General features: G+C 36.5%; 1 protein-coding gene across 1 annotated transcript in view; it reads left to right on the forward strand.

The window, feature by feature from the left end:
- LOC145984161 (proteasome assembly chaperone 2) overlaps positions 1–24,797 on the forward strand; it is a 51,836-nt gene that overhangs the window by 16,866 nt on the left and 10,173 nt on the right. Inside the window, exons 4-6 of the mRNA XM_083117648.1 lie at positions 12,514–12,692; positions 15,388–15,408; positions 21,022–21,147. Of these exons, the coding sequence (XP_082973774.1) occupies positions 12,514–12,692; positions 15,388–15,408; positions 21,022–21,147 (326 nt within the window). The remainder of the gene's footprint in view (positions 1–12,513; positions 12,693–15,387; positions 15,409–21,021; positions 21,148–24,797) is intronic.

The following is a 24,797-nucleotide window of genomic DNA, read 5'->3' on the forward strand; positions in this document are numbered from 1 at the left end:
TATCAAATTGTACACACTTTCATCTTTGTTGTTGTTTTTTCCCTTCTGGAATAAAAACTGTTAATTTTAAAAAAATTCAGACACACAGTGCAGAAAACAATCAAGAATAAGCCTCTTTTAAATAAGATCCTTTCAAATTTCTCGGCTGTTTGGGATTACGAAAATTCAGGATATGTCCTCGATAATTCACACCCAGTCATTTTCAATTATTACAGTAGGTGTACCCTTCGGCATGTAAAAACATGGATCAGAAAAACCATGAAGGGCAGTATATTAAGTGATATCTGTTTGATATTTGTGCTTTGTGAAAAAGTACAAATTGACAAAGAACTGTTCATCAACAAAGTGATAGATATTTATAGAAAGAATGTAAGGCAAGTCCAGTTTCTATCTAGATAACAGACTGTCTGAACTTGTATACACAGGGTGGAGACAGACCTGGAAAACCGGGAAAAGTCAAGGAATTTGAGGTGTCAAAAAAAGTCAGGGAATTTCGTCTTCATTTTTTTTTTTAAATATCGTTATGGAACTCTGCACGGGAACAGGATATCTCGTTCGTAAGTTTTGGCCTTAACTTTTAGGACCCTTTTATGCGCAACACAACCACGGCGCCAGAAACCATTGATGGCAGGAGGAGAGAAAGAGAGAGAGAGAGACAATTTCTCTCACCCGGGCTTCACGGCGGGAATTTTAAATTCGAACACTTTTTGGAGGAAAATTGTTATAACTCGGGCACTATGGGAGAAATCTACTTAGGATAACTTTTGTTTTGCAGCTAAAACATCAGCGCATGCAACTGTGTACAATTCAGAACACCGAACCGAGGAAGGGGGGGGGGGCACATCCCTCGAATTTCAATGGAAAAAACATAAAAAGCTTTAGTTTGCACCCTCTTCTCCCGCTATTTTGGGGAGATGGCGCGAACTTTAGTATTATTTTCAAAGAATGGACATTTCGCAAGAAAATGAAACATATTTCATGTTCTTGGGTGCCATACAAGTTGAATAATTAGCCAAAATGTGATCTTTTTTTTTTTTTTTACGAAAAACTGGCAATTTGCAATTTTGGAGGAAAATTGTTATAACTCGGGCACTATGGAAGCAATCTACTTTGGATAAGTTTTGTTGTGCAGCTAGAACATCAGAGCATGCAACCGTGTACAATTCAGAACGCCGAACCGAGGAAGGGGAGTTTGGGGGCGCAACCCCCGAATTTCAATGGAATAAACATAAAAATTTGGAGTTTGCCCCCTCTTCTCCCACTATTTTGGCGAGAAGGCGCGACCTTTAGTATTATTTTCAAAGAATGGACATTTTTCAAGAGAATGAAACATGTTTCATGTTCTTTGGTGCCATAGAAGTTGAATACTAAGCCAAAATGTGATTTATTTTCTTTTTTTTTTACGAAAAATAGGCAATTTGCATTTTTGGAGGAAAATTGTTATAACTCTGGCACTATGGGAGCAATCTACTTCGGATAAGTTTTGTTTTGCAGCTAGAACATCGGAGCATGCAACCGTGTACAATTCAGAACACCGAACCGAAGAAGGGGTTTGGGGGGCACGATCCCCGAATTTCAATGAAGGTGCAATCCTTAGTATTCTCTTCACAGAATGGACGTTTCCAAAGAGAGTGAAACATGTTTCATGTTTTTGGGTGCCATACAAGTTGAATAATAAGCCAAAATGTGAAACTGTTTTTTACTAAAAATAGGTAATTTGCATTTTTGGAGGAAAATTGTTATAACTCGGGCACTATGGAAGCAATCTACTTCGGATAAGTTTTGTTTTGCAGCTAAACCATCAGAGCATGCAACCGTGTACAATTCAGAATGTCGATCCGAGGAAGGGTGGTTTGGGGGCGCGACCACCGAATTTCAATGAAGATAAAACATAAAAATCTGGAGTTTGCCCCCCCCCCCCTTCTCCAGCTATTTTAGGGAGAAGCTGCAATCCTTAGTATTCTCTTCACAGAATGGACGTTTTCAAAGAGATTGAAACATGTTTCATGTTCCTGGGTGCAATACAAGTTGAATAATGAGCCAAAATGTGAAACTCTGTTCGGATATCTTGCGGAGATGGGTGAGGGGGGGGGGGTTAAGTTGGTAATCAATATGAATTTCCCAGGCTTGCTCCAGACCTGTGTCAGAGTTTCCACCCAAACATAAGAGTATGAAGGTCCAAAAAGCACATTCATTTCGTAATCAGCACCATGATACCATATGGTATCATCGGGCCAGTACGACCTTACTCTGATGATACTATATCATCGGGGGAGTAAAGGTTAAGCCTCTAAATATTACATGGAAAATACATATTGAATTATATTTTTTTCTTGTCCGTATGGGAGTAGTAAGGGGACTTGTCAACGGATGTCGTAGTAAGGCATTTTGTTGGGTAAACTGAAGGAACATGGAAACAAATAGGTTACATTGATACATACGATTTTTGTCGAATATTGCCACCTGACACATTATCTCACTACAACATGCGACAGAAATTGCATGGACTGCAACATCCAACAAAAATCGCATGCATAAACAAGAAGAGCTTTAGACTGCAAATATTACTCTTCTGGCTCACTTCACCTTATTTAATGTAGCAGTGCTTACGAAGGTCTTCTTTCATCATCCTGGCGTATTACTGGTTTCGCACAAGTTAACATACATTTACAATGACATTGCACTATTCTTGGATATCAAGAAGAATCCAACCAAACGGGATATATTTTGAATACTATCACGAAAAAGTGAAACACAAATCTGCATTCGTGAATGTTATAAAAATTGACAAGTGCAACACTAGTATTGCAATGAAATTAAAACAACTCTCTGTCCTGTCTGTTTAAACTCATGAGAGATGGTCATTAATCTCTCACTGAGTAAGGTTAATGTCCAATATTATGAAATAAAATACTAATAATAAATATGTAAATACTTTAATATCATATTTACTCGAATCATTCAATCATAAAGGCAAATCACTTTCTTCAAGAATTGACTTTTCTCTGCCAGCCCTGCTAAATTTTCACTTTCCATCTACTGATTTATACAAGGGGTGGCCAGAAAGTAATTTCCAATTAGTAGAGACATTGATTTTTCGCAAACGCCAAAACCGTGAAAAATGGTAATTGCTGCGAAGTTATGTTTACGAATGTGCAGTGATGTCTGGACACATTTTTTTGCCCGTTCTAAATAATGCGAATTGTTGACGTTTTTAGCGATTTTTTTAAAGAAATGTCCTACAACAACGAAAAATTCCATGAAATCCAACATTTTTGTCCTTTCTAGGCCATGTTTGTGTACATAGAACATGCAAGTTTTCCAACATTTTACTCAAGGGTAAACTATAGAGTTATACGTACATGGAATAATTCCGAATAATTTCAACTTCTATCAAAACCATTTGCATCACAGAGCAAAGTGGCAGGGTTCTAACAGGAGATCGAGTGCGTATCTACCGTCACATGGGAGTCACATCTTCGTATTTGTCGCACAAGATATGTTTTGAATTACCAAGCTAAGTGTGCACCATCTGCATTTGTCGAGCGAGTAATATTGGAGCTCAGTCGTTAGGGCGTCTGACTACTATGCGAGAGACCCAGGGTTGATCCCCTGCAGGGGAGAACCGGGATGTTTTCCACCTATTCAAACTGCTCCGGCACCCACCCAGCATCATATGAAGCTTGTACCTTGAGGAAACTTTGAGGGATAAAGGTAGCCAGGAGCGTGGTGCTGATCACATCACCCCCACCTTCAGCCGTGATCAAGAAAGTGTGGGGCCCTAACTCCACACCCCTATACACCTTCATGAAAAAGTGCAGTGGAGCACTTTACTTTTAATTCCTCAAAAATCTGTTCCAACATTTCAAACTGTCACGAAAATATGTAGACCATGTGACCTACAATTTAAAAGCACAATGGAGTATTATGTTTCGGTATATTTGGCAGGTAAATGTTCTAAAACAAAAACGCGAATTTTGGGAAATGTAAAACTAACAAGTCAAAAACAAGATAATGCCAATTTTTGGTGCCATAATATATCGGTATCTGTCACGTGAGATTAATTGATTTAATTTTTTGGGTGCGTCGCCACTTAAGGTCCTTATGCACCCTTCAGTATATACGGGGAAAATTCCATTACCTAAAATCCTTACCATAAAATTAAAAAAGGGGTATGGAAAATAACTTTCCCACAATAATTTTCAAGATATCAAACACGAAGAGGTGTAAGCCATGTGACTTACAATTTGAAACAGTAGTTTAAAAACACCATGAAGGCATAATTTTAGATATTTGCCAGAAAATGCGCTAAAATGAAAATATGAAATTTTGGAAAAATAACAACATATAGTAAAAATATAAAAAATAAGAAAATACACCAATTTGAAAAAAAATAACAAAATATCAAGGTCCTACCAATTAGGCATAAATAAAACAAGAATATCAGTTGCAATTTATTGCATTAGTAACAATTGAGTCGTAACCTAATTTTCGGCATAATCACCACCGTTGTTCTGACATTTGTCGTAGCATGGCACTAAATTTTGTATGTCCATGGCATATGTGTCTGACAGCAAAGACTGGAACTATTTCTATCACAGTGTAGCTGTCAAATCCTTATCCTGCCAGAAACCTCATCAGTTAAACAAAGATATGAAAGTCTGTACATTCAAGGCCAGGGCTGTACAGGGAGTGGTCCAAGATCTCTCACCTGAAGTGATGCACTCAGCTGTATGGTCTTGTGCACATTCGATTGGCCTTCCATGAATTGTCTGCACCATCGTCTGACCATACTATCACTCACAACGTCCGGTCTGCACATGATCATGAAGCTACATGCCACTTCTTCCTGCCAGCATGTGTGTGTGTCGCTCTCCGACTACTAGTGCTGCGTATAGGCACCATTAGAGCTTTTCAGGATGCCCCTCGTATATGAACTTTCAGAAGCTTTTATTATTAGTGTGTAACTGTTTTAATGTGTGGTTAGCTAAATCAGGTACCTATACAGTGCAATTCTATAAATTCGTTGCGTTAAATTTCTAATACCTACATACCCTTTTCGTCAACATTAATGGTATAACTGCATGTTGTCAGTTTCACAGTACTTCACTTGGATATACTGTACTGAAGCAGAAATCCTATTGATGAAAGAGTTAAGTTGTTTGCTTTACAGAGAAGAGACAAGTAGCTTTATGCATTGAAAAATGAGTCCGCACTCATGGTTCTTGCATGCAAAGGGTTCCAAACCTCATTGGAAATATCAACATATAATACCGAGAAAGTATAAAGAGACTGATAAATTACAAATTGTATTTCTTAATCATTCACTCTTCACTCTTATCTCATTTAGTCGTAACTTTAATATTAATCAAGTTTTTTATTTTAAACTTACTGCTTATGACAAAATTCCGTAATCCTTCCCTAGCTTGTGAATTGTAATAATTTTCCAAATTCACTATTTTGCAGTTTGAATTCAAATCATAGAGAATAGAGAAATTAAGTCAATTTCATAGAAGATAATATTGGTACTTAACAAAACCATACGTGGATCTGTATGAGTTTATTATTTCCATTTGCAAAAACATCGATTTAGTTTAGTTTGTAATTGTCAGGGAAAATGTAAATTTTGTCCTGGAAAACCTGGAAAAGTCAGGGAATTTCATTTCTGCTTGTTTGTAGCCACCCTGATACAGTGCCAAAGTATTTTAAATTCAATTTCTATTTTATGATTTCCAAAGTAGTAGTAGTATTAATAAGGTAGCTATAATTATTTTATAATAAGAATAACAAAACAACAACAACAATAGATGTTTCTATGACTGAAGAGCAAGATATGAAATCTTACTATTCCCCCCTCCCCCGAGGAAAAAACCTGCAGGAGACCTTAGAGTGGGCATCCCCACCAAAGCAAAAAGTTTAATTCCCACAGTGCATATAACTACAAAGTCGGAACGGAGATAAAGTATGTTTCACTTCAATAAATATACTGCTTATATTATTCTCTCAGTCTGATTTAATGCACAATAGATTATATGGCATAAATTATATCACGTACATTTTAGGATTCTATTTTCCACAATAACCAACTGTCTCTAAAAATTTTGCTGCCCACGAATTCCTAATTTTATTTTAATCTTTTGCCCTAACGTTTAATATATACTATATACAAAAAGGAGACTTGGCCTACTCACCAAAAATAAGATCTCTCCACACACAAATTACGTACATGTGAAATATGCATAACAATTGAACACTTCACTATACTTACATTCTTCAATCAAATCACCAGTGTCTTTCGTCATCTTCTAGCACATAGTCACTATTAACCCAGGTATTAAACAAAACGATGATGCTGTAATGAAGCTACAATTAACCTGTTTTATTCCTGTAGTATTTCAAACTGAAGTTTTAAATAATGAAAGAATTTGAAAATCTAAACTGTGCAACAAAAATGTTGTTGACAGTTTCCATTTAATGCCATTCCAAAAAAGCTACTTAACAAGACCATGGTATCTGCCAGTTCGAGTGGCAACGTCCTATCAACTTTATCACGTGCATATTGGTAAGGTGGATTCATGCAGGCAATGGAGAGTTTTGGAGGGGAGGTAACACTGGTGTATATATACAAGGAGGTTATTTCAGTCGTTTACCATCACAGCGTCAGCCGCCGAGCGGCCCCTTCATGCAACAGGTCCCGGCAAATTGACTTACAGGAAGTCCGTAACAAAAACCGCTTGTTTTGTAATGTTTCCACTTTTCACAATTACAATTACAATTGAAATAAGTACGTACCTTGTCGCAAGGATGCTGCAAAAGGTGTCCTCCCAAATACAAATATTTCTGGCACCTTATTTCTGACATCTAATCTTAGATTAGACATCGCTACTTTATCCTCAGTTGACAGAAAGGGAAGACAGCATCCCGGCGCATAAAGCAAACCGAAAGCATAAAATGATATTTAAAAGTAATAATAATGATGATCACTAACCTCCTGTGTTATAAGAGATGTTGAAAATGGCCTCCTTCAACAGCAATACAACACGTTTCTTAGGTTCAAGAGATCCTGTCTCTCGTAATTGCCTGACCACTTTTCTGCAAGAATTCGTTTTACGTAATTATCGTACATAAAAACTCTTTGTTCAAGACTATATTTGTTTAGTGGCATAACTAATGAATGAATAACAATTAACACACAATAAAGCACTAGCACTGAATAACACAGTATAAAAAACACGCGTACTGATAAACTCAAACAGAAGTGATCATGAGGGTACGGTACACTCACTACGTCTGGTAGCCAACAGTGTTGCTAACCATTTCTCGGCAATGTCCCTACGCCAAGTAAAGTGACTAAAAAAACACCACCTCATGAGCGTGCAAAACAGAAGATAAAATATACACATTTACTTACCAAATCTTTCTGCTCGGTGCTTCCACAATTAATGAAGGAGCGAATTTACAATACAGGACCCCTCCCCGTTTTTTGTAATATTTCGCATACTCACTAATTGAGGCCTCCTAATCACGAATTTGAAGTTAAAATTTGGGGGTCACGTGTAAAAATTGCAAAATAAGTGAAATTGAGTGCTCATTATTTACTGGAAGATTTTGTGTTTCCAATACTTAAAAAAACGAAATATACATTCCTGATATTACTACGACCCCAAATTTTAACTATGTTCGCCTATCCTAACCTTACCTGAATGGTTCGTGGGGCTATCTGTCAATGGTTGTGGGGCTACCCGGCATGGTTTTTTGACCCCAAATTTTTACTATGTTTGCCTTGCCTAACCTAACTTAACCAAACCTTACCGAGAATGGTCAGTGAGGCTATCCGTGAATGGTTTTGCGCTAATTGTGATTACGAACCGATAAAAAAATCTTATTTTCGTAGCACTTTAACGGCAAATGTTCATCATCGAAGACGCCAATTTCGTATCCTACAATTTTACGATCGATGCACTGTTGCCAAACTTACCTATAATCAAATCAGTCCACACTCCACATGTTCTTCTACATCGTGATTGTTGCTGTCACATGTAAGCACCTTCTTTGGGCAATATACCGAAATCCATAAGTTTATTAATTAGCCCACGGCCATCCTCCTGCACACTCCATCTAAAAATCTGTACAACATTAACAACTTTTTTACTGTTCTCTTCCGCCATTCATACACGATCCATACTCTCCAAGTATGAAATCAACAGTGTGGCAACGTTGTAGACAGCGTAACTAATTGTGAACATCGTCATTTGTTCATATCAACAAATATGGCTACCATACTTGTATACTGAGAATCATTGCGAGAATTGAAAAGCTTATTTTACAACTTCTACACGTTAATGAACAATTTTTTCACCTCATCCCAACATGTTAACTTGAGATAAATCATTACGACTAATTATTTCGTGAGTATAAGACTTAGCATAGAAATTACAGAAGGGTCCGGTATTGTAAATTCTTGCCTTAATGAATAATAGGGGTGTGCGGGACAAAATCTTTTGGGTCAGGATGGGAATTTTTTTAAATGTTCGAAATTTCCCGAAGCTCTGGAAATCTCAAATTCTACACGTCATTTTCACTTTAAGTGATTGTTTTTGCATTTCTAGAATAAAAACTTAGATAAGTTCCAGAAACTTGCAATACAGAAAATGTCGAGAATTAATTACTTTAAAGTGACAATTCGGTATTTCCAGACTGCTTGGGATCCCGAAAAGACGAAAAAAAGTTTTCCCGATCCCGGTCCTGACTTTTCGGGATCCCGCACATCCCTAATGAACAACATTGAGTCGTTTACTGTTGATTATGTTATTTGAATTCCTACATTCTGCTGCTGTGAAGAGATAGATGTTGGTTGGTGATGCTGTATTTCCTGCAGTCTTTAACAATTCTGGTCCCATTTTATTTCTCTTTTTTTGTTTTTGTATCACTTAACATTGAAAATATTCTTTCCGTTTCCATGTTAGAATGTGGCAATGTTAGCACTATTTTCGCAAGAGTGGAAATGTTTTAAAAAAAGAACTTGCCTTGAAAGTTCTTGGTAACCGATAACATGTTCCAAAATTCTGATGGAGATTTGTTAGTTAGTTTTTTTTCTCCTCCTCACTAAAGTATCCAGATAAACTAATCCATTCATTCCAAACCGAGCACGAAGAAAGTGCAACTGACTGGTGAGTAAGCTTTGCAACTTTGCACAATAAAATGTTATTTTCCAAGATTGAAAAAAGTTCCTATGTTTTCACTTATTTGGTAAAATCTGTCCCTACACGGGTGAAATATAGTGAAAAGTCCCTATGCATAGGGACATGTCCCTACGGTTGGCATCACTGCCGACAGGTGTCATGTTCATTCAGTATGAAGCACCCTCTCACGGCTGACAACTCCCCTGACCCCCAATAAGCTGCCGGTGCTCTTGCGAAAACTGAGGATAAAGTAGTGATGTCTAATCTAAGATTAGATGTCATAAATAAGGTGCCAGAAATATTTTTATTTGGGAGCACACCTTTTGCAGCATCCTTGCGACAAGGTACGTGCTTATTTCAATTGTAATTGTAACTAATTGTGAAAAGTGGAAACATTACAAAACAAATGTTTCTGTTATGGACTTCCTGTAAGTCAATTTGCCAGGACCTGTTGCATGAAGGGGCCGCTTGGCAGCCGACGCTGTGACGGTAAACGACTGAAATAACCTCCCTGTATATACACTCACACACTAATCCAGGACAGAGCAAGACAGACTGATTCACGGTTTCCTGTGATGGAACATTGCGTACTTCAGTGAATGAAAAAGCACATGCTCAAGTTGGTTCTCGATTTGATAGCCATCTAGCAGGAAGCCAGTTTGCACACACAAACATAAATCTGCAACAATTTCTGGAAGACACACTGGTGATGCAATTCTCACTCACTTGCACACCTTACTAGCGAATGGCTGTGGTGGATGGATAATAAATTAATGTTTAATTCTAGTCACCAGAAGTCATAATTTCAATGTGTGCTTTCTGAATTGACAGGTCAAAGATAAAGCTTAAAACATTAGGAGGTTGAAGAGCTTTGGGATGACAAGGAATGAACATGATAGGACAGAGAAAGAAACAAGAGCAAGTTTTGTTCATGTGACAATAGTGTCTTAACCTCTAAATGTTGGCTGAGATATGTATGCTTCAACACTTCTTATTTATCCATCCTGAAAAAATTAAAAGTCCCGATTTTGGTAAATTTGTCAACATGACACTTCAGAGCAACAGAAAATATCCAACTTTGAAGTAGGTACTCCTAATTAATGAAAATGCTGTTGTGAAAAATTTTCACTCTGCCACATTCCATGAAGTTAGAACTATATAGCAGTAATACAGAATGAGATGAAAATTGTAAATAGAATTAAGAATGATGGAGAAAATGTATGATTAATCCTCCTCAAATTGAAAACTGAAATTTATTTGTGGTTTGAAACCCAGAACTGATTTTCATCCACTTGGACAGAATTGCTATTATATTTGAATATAGAGAGGTAAGTTTCTCAGAAGTTTAGGTGAAACACCTTTAAAATTACTAGACAATTCTGCAAATTTTTTTTCCACAATCTATGGCGAAAATTAATTTGGAACAATTGCAGGTGTTTTTTTGTGCAAACATCAACTTTAAAAAATAAATAGAAAACCTGCAGAATATGAAGAAGGCACAGAGTGCCATTTGAACCTTGTCTACATTTCAGAACTGTCGCCATCTAAGGTGGTGGTCCAGTGAATAAAACAGATGGTCATTTTAGAGAGCAACGTATGGGAAATAAGGTGGGTGCACCAGAGCTGTACAACCAAGGTGAGAATTGTGTCATATGTGACCTTAGCCACTTGTTGAGTCAAAAGAGTGCCAGTGACAAAACTCAAAGCGGTTGGTTAATATGGTGGAATTCACTAGTAAATACTCTGAAACCCTGCATACATTCCTGGATTATACAATTTCTTACATTTTTTTTTTTTACTTTGGTCCTCTGACATACGTAACATAAAAGGAATGTTTTACTGTAAATATATAAAAGAAATGACCGTAACACATGTATGTAGTTATGAGACATAGCACCACATCAGGTTATTTCTTTTTGGATGGATGCAAATATAAAGCTAAAACTATTCAGTATGATTACTTGTTTTTTTAAACTAAAGCCAACCTTACATTGTTAAACATTTTACAATGGTGTGTTTTACTCACTATCAATACAGATAAAAATGTATATATAACTTACGTGAGTGAGTAGGAATGGTTCAAAACGATGTTTCGGAAGTTTATACTACTTCCTTCATCAGGTAAATAAAAAACTTAGGTGCCAAACATGGTATTGCATTATCAAACGTGAGGATAGAAAAGGTTAAAAACTTAGAGACAGCATAAAAACTCTGAAGATAGTCTTCACAAGTTAAAAACTCCCCATGTTAAAAACAAATCAGTTAAAACCAATAAAAGTGGACGACCTATTACAGCCTCCCAGAGGCTTCCGTCAGGTAGAACACATGGACTGTGAGCGCTCCTATGCTGCGTTGAATGAGAATTTCCCCTCCATCGTTGCCCTCAATGATCGTGTACGTCACCTTTCCAAGGTGAACTCCCTCTCTTCTTTGACGGCCCTCATAACCTCGGGAGTGACATGAAAACCCATTTTAGTGTCCGTATTTACTGCTTTATCACATTTTTTAAGAAGGGCGATCCATCCTTCCTCCAGATTACCATCATCTCTGTTAAGCTTATTCCTTTTTCCAATGCATATAAATGCAGCTTCATAAACGTTCCTGTTTAATTTATTCTCTTCTTTCCTAATTACTTCTCGTTTTACGATCGTATGTCCGCTCATTATATATATGTTGGGATAGGCCTGTTTTGGGTACCCCTTCCTTAATATCTTTATCGTGTTCGCCCCATCTAGTGCGCATGTTTCTCCCCATCTGCCCGACATATTCATTCCCGCATTCACATTCTATCCGGTATACCCCTTTTTTGTTCTTCCGGGTTATCCTTATTCCTCCCCCCCTTTTCATCCCGCATTTTACGCTGTATTTTCTCATTGTTTTTGCGATCTTTTCAGAAACCCCCTTATGATAGGGGATTCCGACGAAATGCCCTTCATTACATTTTTCATCATCATCATCTCTATCTTCTTGATTTTTACTTTCATTCACAATAATCTTTCTCGCTTTCCTAGCCTTAACATGGGGAGTTTTTAACTTGTAAAGACTTTCTTCGGAGTTTTTATGCCGTCACTGTAAGTTTTTTACCTTTTCTATCCTCAACCTGAATCCTGAACTTATGATTTGATAACGCGGTACCATGTTTGGCACCTAAAGTTTTTTATTTACCTGATGAAGGAAGTATGTATAAACTTCTGAAACATCATTTTGAACCATTCCTACTCACTCACGTAAGTTATATATATATATTTATCTTACATTGTTAAAAATGTGTCCTTTTTTGTAAAACATTGTGAGTTCGTTTATGTAATCATCTTTTTCTTCTTTTAATCAGCAAGAATTAGAACACTTTCTTGAAGATGTAATAAAGTTTTGCAAGAGTATGCTGATATCAAATGTAGTTATCCTGGCTAGCAGCAGTGTAACAGAACGTGTTGAATCACAGCTTGAAGGAGAGCCTTTTCAATACCTGGCTACACCTAATTTGCATGAAAAATATGGAGAGGTGTTCTGGTAAGTCCAACATCTTAAATTATCAATATTTAAAATCTGTGTTACATACACGGTGTCACAAAACTGAATGAAGCAAAAACTTAGGAGCATTAAGGACTGCAACTTTTGACAATAAATATATCCTCATATTGTCCTGTGTGTACCTTCTTCATTGTAATGCAATTTATCCACTTCATATTCAATATAATGCTGATTTTGAATGATTTAGCATTGAAAATGCACGACACATTGATGTTTTATTTTTTTACGTTCAAAGAAGACACCAGACAGTATATTTACAAGAAAAGTCACTTTCCTTACATACAATAATGAACTTTCCATCATTTTAATGTTACATGGTAACTTTTGCCTTGCATGTCACTTAAAATGAATCAAATAAATCAGCAATTAACACATCATTTCTCCAAAACTACAGATAATATAGGAGTTTTGTCTTTTTTTAAAAATTTATACGCATGTTAAAGTATGATATACTCAATATACAATGCAATACAAGTATTGGATGTTTGTCAGAATCTGGTTTTATTTTTAGTCAATATGAATTTCAAGTCTTCAAATGAACAGAAATGTGTTTTATTTTGGATGGAATTGGTGTGGCTTTCACAGAAAGTACAAAGTTGACATTCTGTCTTTATATAGATACTCAGTTAGAAGAAGGAAAGGGTAATTTACTCAAGAAATGTCTTGTCGGAGAGTTCCTGTGGCCCCGTCTAAGTATAGTTGAAAGTTTCCCTATAGTTGATCATAAATAATAAATGAAAATCTATTATGCAATAACAAAAAAAGAAAGAAGAGTGGCTAACTATTTCTTAGTAGGCTATTGGTCTAGCAATGGGCCATTTAACCTAGTTATTTGAATTTTACATACTGCAAAGGACCATTATTTGAGAAAATATTACTTTCAGATAAATCCTAAATTTAATAAAAAATGTATGTACTTTTCAATTTTGTCCACTGCTGCTTAACCTTTATTTAGCACATGATGAAAAAATTGGTTATTCAAAAACAATTCCATGGTTTTGTAATTTTGTTGCGAGGATCTTATGAAACATGTCGTCATTATATGGGTGTGCATCGAGAGGTCCCTAGTTTGATACCCAGTTGAAGCACATAGTAGTTAGGAACCCACTTTAAACTGTAGGTCCAGTCCCAGTTAGCCTTACTGTGCATAAAGTGGACTTAAAACATCAACTCAAATCAATCCTATTCACCTAGGTTTATTACGGGTGGTTACAGGGGCACTCTAAATATAAATTTCTGTGTAAAATTTGATTTTCTTTTCATGAGAGTGTGTTTTGGGAAGGAAATGCCAAAATTGTCCTTCCCACAACAGTACAATTCTTTGAGGAAAGATAACAAAGCCAACCCTAACTGGCTATGGACAATTTTCTCCTACAATTTTTTTGTGCAACATTGCATATTTGCAAAGCATGTTCTTGAAAACCTCCCATCCAGGTGGAAGAAGTTACAGTCTGCTGAAGTATTCAATAACATTTTGGGTCCATTGCCAAACCTTCTTTATGGTTATCTAATGAAGTGACATTAAAAAGGTAAAGAAAGTTAGAAACTGATAGTAATATGGCTAAATGGATAAAAGTTACTTCGTTAAAAGCTGCCTTGTGTACGTCATCTGTCTCGTATTAACAATATACAGTCAACGGCAAGAGATAATTGCAGGCCAATTGTTCATCACAATTTTCATTACACTTTATTCCACACCCTGTTTTGTTTTAAGGAATGAATTTCTGTTGATACATAGCAGATGTTGTCCTCTGCCTACTGACGTTTTTTACTTCAATTCATGATCATCACATTGTGAAAAACAGACTGAATGAATATGGTGATGGACAATTTGCCCACTATTTCTTTCACCGTTGGGTGTACATCACTGTCCACTGCCTGCATCTTTCCAAATGTTGGCTGTAGAAAGACTTTTATAAGCCACGCATAAGTAAAAAAAAAATCTGTATTTTATGTTGAATTTTATCAACTGTGGTTATGTGAACATTTAAGAAGTTATTAGTCTGTTAAAGGTTTCTGAAATTTTTTAATACTTAGATCGTAAGTCGTTTGCAAAGTTCAAATGTGTTTTTGAAATATCATCATGTATTTCATTCATGGTATAGTTGATAAAGTAGAGTACACACTGAAAGTATGTACTTATATACACTTTGGATTGATTGTTTTATTCATAATTTTATTCATACTAATCATTATTCACAATTAAAATGTTTCAATTAATTGCCAAACATTTCCCTCTTTGCCAATTCAATATTGGACATCGTAATCTGTTTCCTGCTTGATAAGTATTTTGGTGGAAAATTTAATCCTGATTATTGAGCCTCCCCGATGGCGCAGTGGTAGCGTCGTCGCCTTGTAAACAAGGGGTCCCAGGTTCGATACCCGGTGGAGGCACAAAGTGGTTCGGAACTGTAGGTCCAGTCCCGATTAGCCTTACTGTGCATAAAGTGGACTTAAAACACCAAATCAATCAATCAATTAATCCTGATTATTGATTCAGAGCATAGACAGTTGCACTCTAATGATAACTAGGGCAAAGGAAAGTAATTAAAGCAAGCATTGCTTAAGAGTGCAACATTTCATTTTTAAAAGTGTACTTTTAACATAATTTTTGCTTTCCTTGTAGAGTTTTTGTAATATAAATTTCTTTCCTTTCATTTGGTCCTGGTGACAGCTCACGCTGGCCAAAATATTGGTAAGTTTTCCATATTTTAGATTATTTTTGCTGTGCATGTGTGTTTGGAAAATACGAGATGCATGTGTGCAAGTGCATTGAATGGTGATAACATTATTAGTGATGGGTGTTTTTAAAAATAATTTTCTAATGTATATGGTCAATTCATTAGAATGACTTGCTTCAAAACCAGGCCACTTGTGCACAAATTCTAGTGGATTAATTAATTTTTCTTTGGATTTGTACTGTAATGATTTTAATCAACTCATCATCCATATTCATTATTGCCATTAACCATATTAATTTTATCAGCACAATGATTGTATTATGCAACAGATTGTAATAATCGAATGTAACAAGTATACATACACATTGGAACCCTGATTTTACATTTTCCAAATTTTCATGAGCCAATAAACAACATGGTATAAAATTTTCCTGGATTTTATATTTTCCCATATTTTAAGATTTTTCACCTTACTCCTCTCAAAAAGTAGAATGTCAAACCTCCACTGTTGTGTTAACTTTTTGGTTTTGTTATAATTTAAATTTTAATGTGCCCTTTATGCTGTATTTCCACATGTATAATGCATGTGCGTATATAATGTGCAATACAATTCAGATTCAAGAATGGCTTTCTGAGTTGTACGTTGTAAAGCTGTTGCTGTGCTGATCAAGAACAATTGACATCATACCTATTCAATGAGTCATCAACCCATGCCACCTCCCACCTCTCCCTCCACTGTGTTTAGCATCTCAATGCTTTCACTTCTGTAACCACATTGTTTATTCTGTAGTAGAAGTGAGATCAAAATTACGTTATGGATTTGCAGCACTCTGGAAGTTATTTTCTATTATATCTCACCTGACAAATACCGCTGATACGTATCTCGTGTGATGAGAGGTGCATGCTCGAATTCTACAAGAATGGTGCTGCTTTTCTTGATGCCTCAAAATGCTCTGATACAAAGTGAAAAGTCATGGGAAACTGCCATTGCACTTTTATATACTGCTGGACAAAAAAACCCGGACACTTTAATATTTGACATCTGAATTGCAATTACTTATGCATTACGCTTTCAGTTTGGTACTTTTTTGTAACTCTCGTTTTTGTTCTAATTTAACTTATTAATGTATGTAGAATATCCTCAAAGTTTGTTTTCTGTTGAATATATTTCCAATAATTTAGTTAGCCTTCGAATCAAAATTTATGCGTTATCACTATACCTTGGATTTTTAGGTCCTAAAAAGTGTGCTTTTAGGTTCCTAAAATATGTTCTAAAAATCTTAAATTAGGCTCGGAAAATCCTGAAGTGCGTAGCTTCCAAAAAAAAAAAAAAAACAACTTAAAACTGTTCAAAATTCCTGAAAAATACAGATTAGGTATAATCGTTAAAAAGAACCGTAATAAATCTTAATAGGTATATTAACAACCAATTATTAATTTTCTAACCATATTTTCATTTGCGTACCTCATTTTCAAAATTATCCACAAATTATTGTAATACTGTACTTGTGTTGTTAGCAAAAGTTACTTTGTTGATATGAAGAATAAATTATGTTTTAGTCTGAGTATGTGAAATGGCCAATGTAAACTCCGCACACCTTAAATTAAATATTTTAAATATGTATACTGTATAATTGAATTAGACTTTTTGTATACATATTAATCGCACAGGCCCTTTATATTGTTAATATATTTGTTTGTATGTGTGTGGTTGGTGAGAGGCGGTAATACGTAAGGCTGAAAAACATCTGCTTGTACTCTTGAATTTTTGGAAAGTTCGCCTTGAAAACCGGGAATTATAGTTGAATTTTATATTAGAGTGACCACCCTGAATACATAATCTTTTTCATGTTATCCACAGTCAAACTCTGCCTTTTGCCTGTGTGGATCATCTTAAATGATGAAAATGATCTTTCAACAAAAACATAGTCAGTGGTGCAAATTTGATTGCTGAAACCGTACTTCGCAAGGCATGAATACCAGAAAGTACCGAACTGACGCAAAAGTGAGTAAGACCACACGGATCACAAGTTTGTACTTTGAACTGTACAGGTAGCCTAACAATGGCGCCAGAAATTTTTTTTTGTTTAGAGCTTTGAAAAAACATTATGGATTTAGGAGGGAGGGAAATCGACTGAAAGTATGTTCCAAACACGTTAGTCAATGATTTTTTCGGTACCAAACCAAGCAAATACCTCTGCAAGATATAAAAATCCCAAAAAATCTGAAAAATCTATAAAAACCTAAAAGAAAGGTTTGATTTAGGCACATAAACCTAAAATAGGTTCTAACAAGCAGAATAGGTTATTTTAGGCACTATAATATTTCACCAGTTGTTGCATTTTTTAATGAAACATTGATGTAACTTGTTATTTCTTATTTACCTACAAAGGAAAAAATAGGTTAAAAACCTAAAGTCAGAGGTCTAGTTATCACAAAAATACAAGTGTCCGCTATTTTTTGTCCAGCAGTGTAGTTGTTTTTTTTTTTCACACGTTAGCTATTTCTAAAGAATTCAAACCTCGTAATTTTTGATTTCACCTGTTGATATATACGTGTTATATGCATTGACATAGTGAAAACATTCATGGTTTCATGTTGTCTGTCTGACCATGCATAATAAGCACCACAATTTTTGGGGGCAAAAATTTTGAAATAAGTGTGCATTACACATAAATACAATATTATGGATGATCGCCCACCTCTGCTGAGCCATGTGAGATTGAGGCCAGCTGTTAGTAGGTAAGCTGTGGCTCTCACAGGGTGTTGCACCATGGGTTATTTAATATATTTTATATGATATGAAATACTATTACCTTTTTTATTGCTCTACCAGTTCCTTTGTGCCTGCTTCTCTGGGTCTAAGTTGTGTCAGTTGTATAAGTTCCTTGTTTCTCATTTTGTTAAATTATCATTCACTGTTCTCAATGAAATTAATGTACGTACAGAGGCAGAAGAGCAACATAAGATAACTAATATTACCATTATATCTGTTGTGTTCATACTTTTCACTGTTTCTTGTTTTCTTTTCCTTGCCAACAGCATATTCTCCAGGCTCAAAGTCTGTTAATACGAAGTTCCAGTCATTTGAATGCATGCACATGTGTATAGACTTCCTCTTATTGTTGTCAAGTATTGAACCTGTTCATGGCTTTCCACAGGGTGTGTATGTGTAAGTGTTAGGACTTGGCTGGTCCTTTGGCCAATGTTAGCAAAGCCATTTTGAAAATTTCCTCTCCTGAAAACTGCTATCAAATTCCAAAATCTTTTCACAGAATCTTTGTGTTGTTTGGTTTTGCTATTGTTTACATATTTGCAATAGTTTAATAGACTTGCATAGCCCCAGAACTCTTTATGAATATCTAGACAACAGAGGAAGGATGTTCCATAAGTAAAAGTTAAGGCCAAAGTTATGATGGTGCAGCTTGTGTGTCTGTGATTTGTAATGGGATTACAACGAGAATTGTGGAAAAAGAGAAAACTGCTGGAAGCTTCACTGTTGATTATTGAACAATGTGTTGGTCAAATGCTTCCCAATGGCTCCAGCACAGTATCTTGGTAAACTCTGGCAGAGGTTTTCTTCCCTCCTTCACAGAAATGAAGCTCACTTTCGCCATCCTATGCCATTCTCTGCATATGCAAATCTGGGACTGAGTGTATGCACTATACTGCCCCACAGGAACACTACTAGGAAGCCCCAGAATGTGAATATATCATAGATTTTACGGAGTGTTTCTTTATTATTGTTTTGTGTAACATACAAAATTTTCAAGTGTGATACGTTGAACATAATAATTATGAAATATAATTTTCTAATAATTATGAAATATCATTTTCTATACTGAACTTAAATACTCAAAAGGTAGTCAGTTTTTGTGTTCAAATGTTGTCTTTTTTTCACAAATAATGTGATTGTAGCCATTATACAGGGTATACACAAATGAATGGTGCGGTTATAAATGTCAATAAAAAAATATTTTTCAACTTACGTGGTTGCAGCAGACGCTGTTAGAGGCGGAGACTCTGCCAGTTTTTGATATCCTTCAATGTGGGCTTCCCTGGTCACACGACACAAATCAACGTGGTAATCAAACTCGTTCTAGACCAGATGTAACATGACCACTGCAATGTCCTGCACTGCATGCATTATCCGATCACAAAATTGCTGTATGGAAGTTGGCATTGGTTGTGTGCATAAACCCTGTCTTTAATAAACCCCCATAGAAAGATATCACATGGTGTAAGATCTGGGGAACGAGGGAGTCAAGGGAGAATGTTGTTGTCCCCATCTGCAGCACATCTGAGCCATCTGGGAGGAAGATCATTATTCAGAACCTTTTGCACATTCTTGTGAAAATGGGGAGTAACTCCATGCTATTGTAGAATGTAATCATTACTGTTGCTATTTAGTTTTCTAACATGTCCAGAAAATAGTTGCTTCATTAAAGAAAAATGGGCCATAGACTTTTTCGCGGGACACTGCACAGAAAACGTTCACTTTTTCGGAATCACGCTGGTGTTCTTTCATTGCATGTGATGCCTTGGTTCCCCAGATGTGGATATTGTGCCTGTTCACCTTGCCACTGATGTGGAACGTGGCCTCATTGGAAAAGATTAGTCTTTCCATGAAACTGTCTTCCTCCATTCTGATCTGTATTTCCTCACAAAAATTACACCTTTTAATTTTGTCTGATCCTGTAAGCGCGTGCACCAATTGAAGCTTGTATGGTTTAAAGCACAACCGCTTACACAACACCTTCCATACTGTCATTGTAGGCATGTTAGTTCCCTGCTTGCTCTTGCCACTGACTTGCAGGAACTTCGCTGAAATGCCTCATGCACTCCCTCTCACCACATTTTCACCAGACACACGAGGTCAACCAGAACTTTTCCCTTTACACAAGCATCCACTCTCCACAAACTGTCGATACCATCTGTTTATGTTACTTTTGTGTGGCTGATTCTTATTGAACCATGCACGAAACTCAAGCTGCACCGTAATCACAGATTTCGACACCTCAAACCAGAGAACACAGTATGCCTTCTCGACCTGCAACGCCATACTTGATGCACAAGCTAACATGCCCTGCAATGAGTGTGAGAAGCTTTAAAAACTGGGACAGTTTCCGCCTCTAACAGTGTTTGCTGCAACGACGTAAGTTGAAAAACATTTTTTTATTTACATTTATAACTGCACCATTCATTTGTGTATACCATGTATATGTTGCTTCTACAACACTGTATACATAGACACATTATTTTTCACCAGACATAAACCATTACTTGTTGTTTTTGTACTTATTTGTAATTATATTTTACTCCTGGTGGAGGTAATGGTTTGGAAGTGTTGTATGTTAGTGATTGAAGAGCCTAGGGCTCATGTCCTGTGAATCAATGTATTTTCTCTACTTTGTGAAGTGTCCTATTTGCATGTATTTAATTATAATGTGCTTTGTGAGACATGTCTTTACTTTTCGGAAACCAAGCAGTTTGTTAAACCAAATGGTGCAATCTGCATTTTTTTTAAGTTTAATGTTCATAATTGTGAAATGTTATTGGTGCATAATATAGAAGTTGAAACATGCTTAACTAGGGTTTTGATCATAATATAAAATTCTACTTTGCAGTGACCTGGAGTGGATTCCATTGGACAAACGTGTTGCCCAGCCTGGCCTAATCAATGGTCCATATGATATTGAAGCAAAGTGTGTAATTCCTGGTGGTGGCCTTACGAGACTGTTGTACCAAATGTGGTAAGGAAATAGATATTTTTCCATTGTTCTATTTAACAGTGAATTTGTTTGTTTATTTTCAAATCCAGTACTGCATGTGATACTCTATTTTCTTTTCTTTGAGAAAAAGAATGAACAGATTAGTTGGACTGATCTTTTAAAACCACACATTAATTTGAGCACAGCTGTTTGTAAAAATTAATCATTCATGATGGTACACTTCTGTTCACATTAGGTGGCACACACATTTGATTTCAAGTTCAGCTTCAGAGACTTATCGAGTGTGGTGGTACACCTGAAGTAAATGTTCTGAAAACAGCACCCTACAGTGTTGCTTACTAGTACAAGTTTTCACCACATGCAAAGAATTTTCTGACTTGCCAAGTGAAGGAAAATGGTTACAGGAAAGCCTTGCACAGTTTTTATTAATGCAATACAGTGTCAGTGCAATACAACGTTACATTCAAATGGCAGGGGGAAATACATGAAAAAAAAATTGTTTGCAAAACTGAATATACAATACTTATGGCAAAAAGAAACTGGTGAAGAGGTCATTTTTATCTGAAAGCAGAGGAGATGAAAGCTGTATTACCCCCCCCCCCACCCCCTCTACCAGAGCAAATGTGGTACTGATCACATCACCTCCAAAATGACCGAGATGGAAGAATGTGTGGTGCCCTACCCAAACATGGAATGGTGCCAAGTGTATGGGGAGCTTTACTTTTTTATGTATATACTGTTGTGGGATTCGTAGGCACATACTGTAGTAGAATCCGCTGTGTTGATGGAAGCTAGAGCGCGATAATTATTACTAAAGTTGGAATTCTAAAATTCTAAAAAAAAAGAAGCAGCAAAGCTACAAGTTTTGTAGCTAGCTGCAGTAGCACATTACTTCTGACCACTGTTGAAGATCACATGTCTTCTTTGCCTAGTTGATTCCATCTCACTTCAGGAAGAAAATCTGAAAGAACCTATAACCAGATTCATTGTCACTAAAAAGTTTCACTGCTTAATACCATCATTAAAGAAAACATACATATTAAAGAAAGAAAAGCAAAGTAAAATAGATAACAACAATACACTAGCCATGGAAGCACAATTGGCTGCAGGAAAACCCCATCACGGCATAACACCAATCCTACTCTTAAACATGGCTTCCCTGATGACGCAGTGGTAGCGTCGTCACCTTGTAATCAAGGGGTCCCGGGTTCGATACCCGGTGGAGGCACAAGTGGTTCGGATTCCACTTTAAACTGTAGGTCTAGTCCCGATTAGCCTTACTGTGCATAAAGTGGACTTAAAACACTAAATCAACAACAACAACTACTCTTAAACATATTGGGCACAGCAAATTCATCATCAATTCAAGGCCATGTTGTCCAAAGAAGGCAAGAGGGGAGGGGAACTGGTTCTGAGTTTAATTTCTCACTTGGCTCATAAATTGACCCGTAAGGGATTGAGAGTGCCATCTTGCCTGTTTAATTTCTTATCTTGATTCTTGTCAATATAAGATGCTTCCCAGACATTATGGGTATGGTGACCTTGAATGTGTTTCATCACTTTTCTTCAACTAATCTGATGTTTGAGGGAGATAACACACTCTGAAAGGCAGGTTTTGGGGCAATTGTTTGCATGTCATTATCTTGCTCCCCCACCTCTTATTCATTGATCTCTTAGTTTGCCCACATATTCACAATCACAGCTACAGGTAATACAATATTTGAACCTTCATGGCAGAGTGGCTGGAGGCACATAGTGATTAAAATCCTAAACTGTAGGTCCAGTTCCGATTAGCCTTACTGTGCATAAATTGAACTTAAAACACCAACTCAATCAGCAGAGTGGTTAGCACAGTCTGCTACGAGTACAATGCTAGGTTCCTGGTTCAAATTGCATGGGCATTCTTTTTGAGTGTTACTTCATCACTCATTCAAGATCTGCTGTTAATGGAACAGTGGCAGAGTCAGGGCACATACTGAAGGTATCAACTCACTCACTATATGGAAGTGTATTATTGTATTATTATTACTATTGGCTTTTGTATTTCTAGTTACACTTTTTTTTTGTATACAACTAATTCCTATGTATTTTTCCTTTTTTCTTTTATTTGTATCTGTGTATTATTTTACATATAGCTTACTGCTCCATACGCAGTTTATCACATCTTATATGTATTATCATATTGACAATGGTTAGGTGGCAGAGCAGCCCTTGGCTGAACATCGCTTGCTTAATAAAGAAAATTTATTATTATTATTATCATCATGATTAGTCGAAAAAATGGCAGAAAAGTGACTCAAATAACAAATCAAATCAGGTAATATATATACCCTTGGCATTCCCCTTGGGAAAACTTTTTATTTTAAACACAGATCAGTTCCCCTCCCCCCAAAATATCTGCTGGTTTTATTGCCCACAATATTCATAAAACCTCATAAATCTCTCCTAACTTTGCTGGAGAAGCCTCTGACATAAGGAATGCTGCATTTTGGGAAAAAATTCAGACGATTTCAAATCAATATGTGAGTCTGGAAGTATTTTGAATGCTGATCACGGAAATGACATCCATTTTCCCCCATCACATCAGGATTTTTCACAATCAAAATTTTCATATTTGCCATTCTGTTATGGCCTTTTACAGAATACAATAAAATAAATTGAAACAAGGGAAATTTTAGTTGTTTACAAACCAATAGGTTTGATTCTGGAAGTATTTTGGGCTCCGTGGTCACTTAACCCACCCTCAATTTCGCAAGGATTTTTTTTTTTACAAAGATTATCTGTTGCTAAGTGTAAAAAAATAAATTGTGGAGCGCGGAAAGTAATTTCTGGAGATCTACATGCTACGAAACTTAATATTTAAATTCTGTACCTACGTAACGTACATATGATTTTCCAGGGCTTCCATCATGGATTCATGTCACAGGTGCACATCTACACATTCTCTTTTTCTTCTTATGATTGACTTGTGGAATGGGATAATTTGCGGATGAGTTTATGTGGTTTGACATGGAAAACAGCTGCGAGACGCGATGAGGAATATCATTCAACATATTGTTGAACGGTATCCTCAGCGTATGTAAATACATTATTCTTCTGGAACATCGTGCACATTTTTTTTGGCAACTGCAGGCTGTGAATTGGAGGGTTGTATTTTCTGAATGACTTGTGGGATGGGATAATTTGAGACTTCTTATATGGTGGAACGTACGGGGAGGTTAGTATTCTGTGGAAATTAACAACAAAGACTTTGAACATATGATTACGACTTTCACTTCGATCCGCAAGTACCTGGCCTTGGAATAAAGAGGTAAGTTTTTGACCCTATAATGTTTCAGTGTGGAAAATAGTGTTGGACAGGTTGCTCCAGGCAGTTTATAACATGCCTTCCAAAGGAACTCGATAGAGAAATGCAGGTAGCCGGAGCGAAGTGGAGGCGTGGCCACGATAGCGGTTGCAGGTGGTAGGTTAATTACCACAGGGGGGGAGCCCAGAATTGGCGGAAAATTTTGACAGCAATTTTCATGACATTTGTTGGAAAAACAGATTTTCACATACATCGATCGGTACGGGTGCTACGAAACTGACATGGCTGCAAGTAGACTTCCACCTCGCAACTTTAAATGGCTACATCTCAACTATAAACAGCTGTACAGTACTAAATACTTCTT

This window comes from Lepisma saccharinum, chromosome 2, assembly GCF_977018435.1.
Source record: "Lepisma saccharinum chromosome 2, izLepSacc3.1, whole genome shotgun sequence".
In the NCBI taxonomy this organism is placed as follows: Eukaryota; Metazoa; Arthropoda; class Insecta; order Zygentoma; family Lepismatidae; genus Lepisma; species Lepisma saccharinum.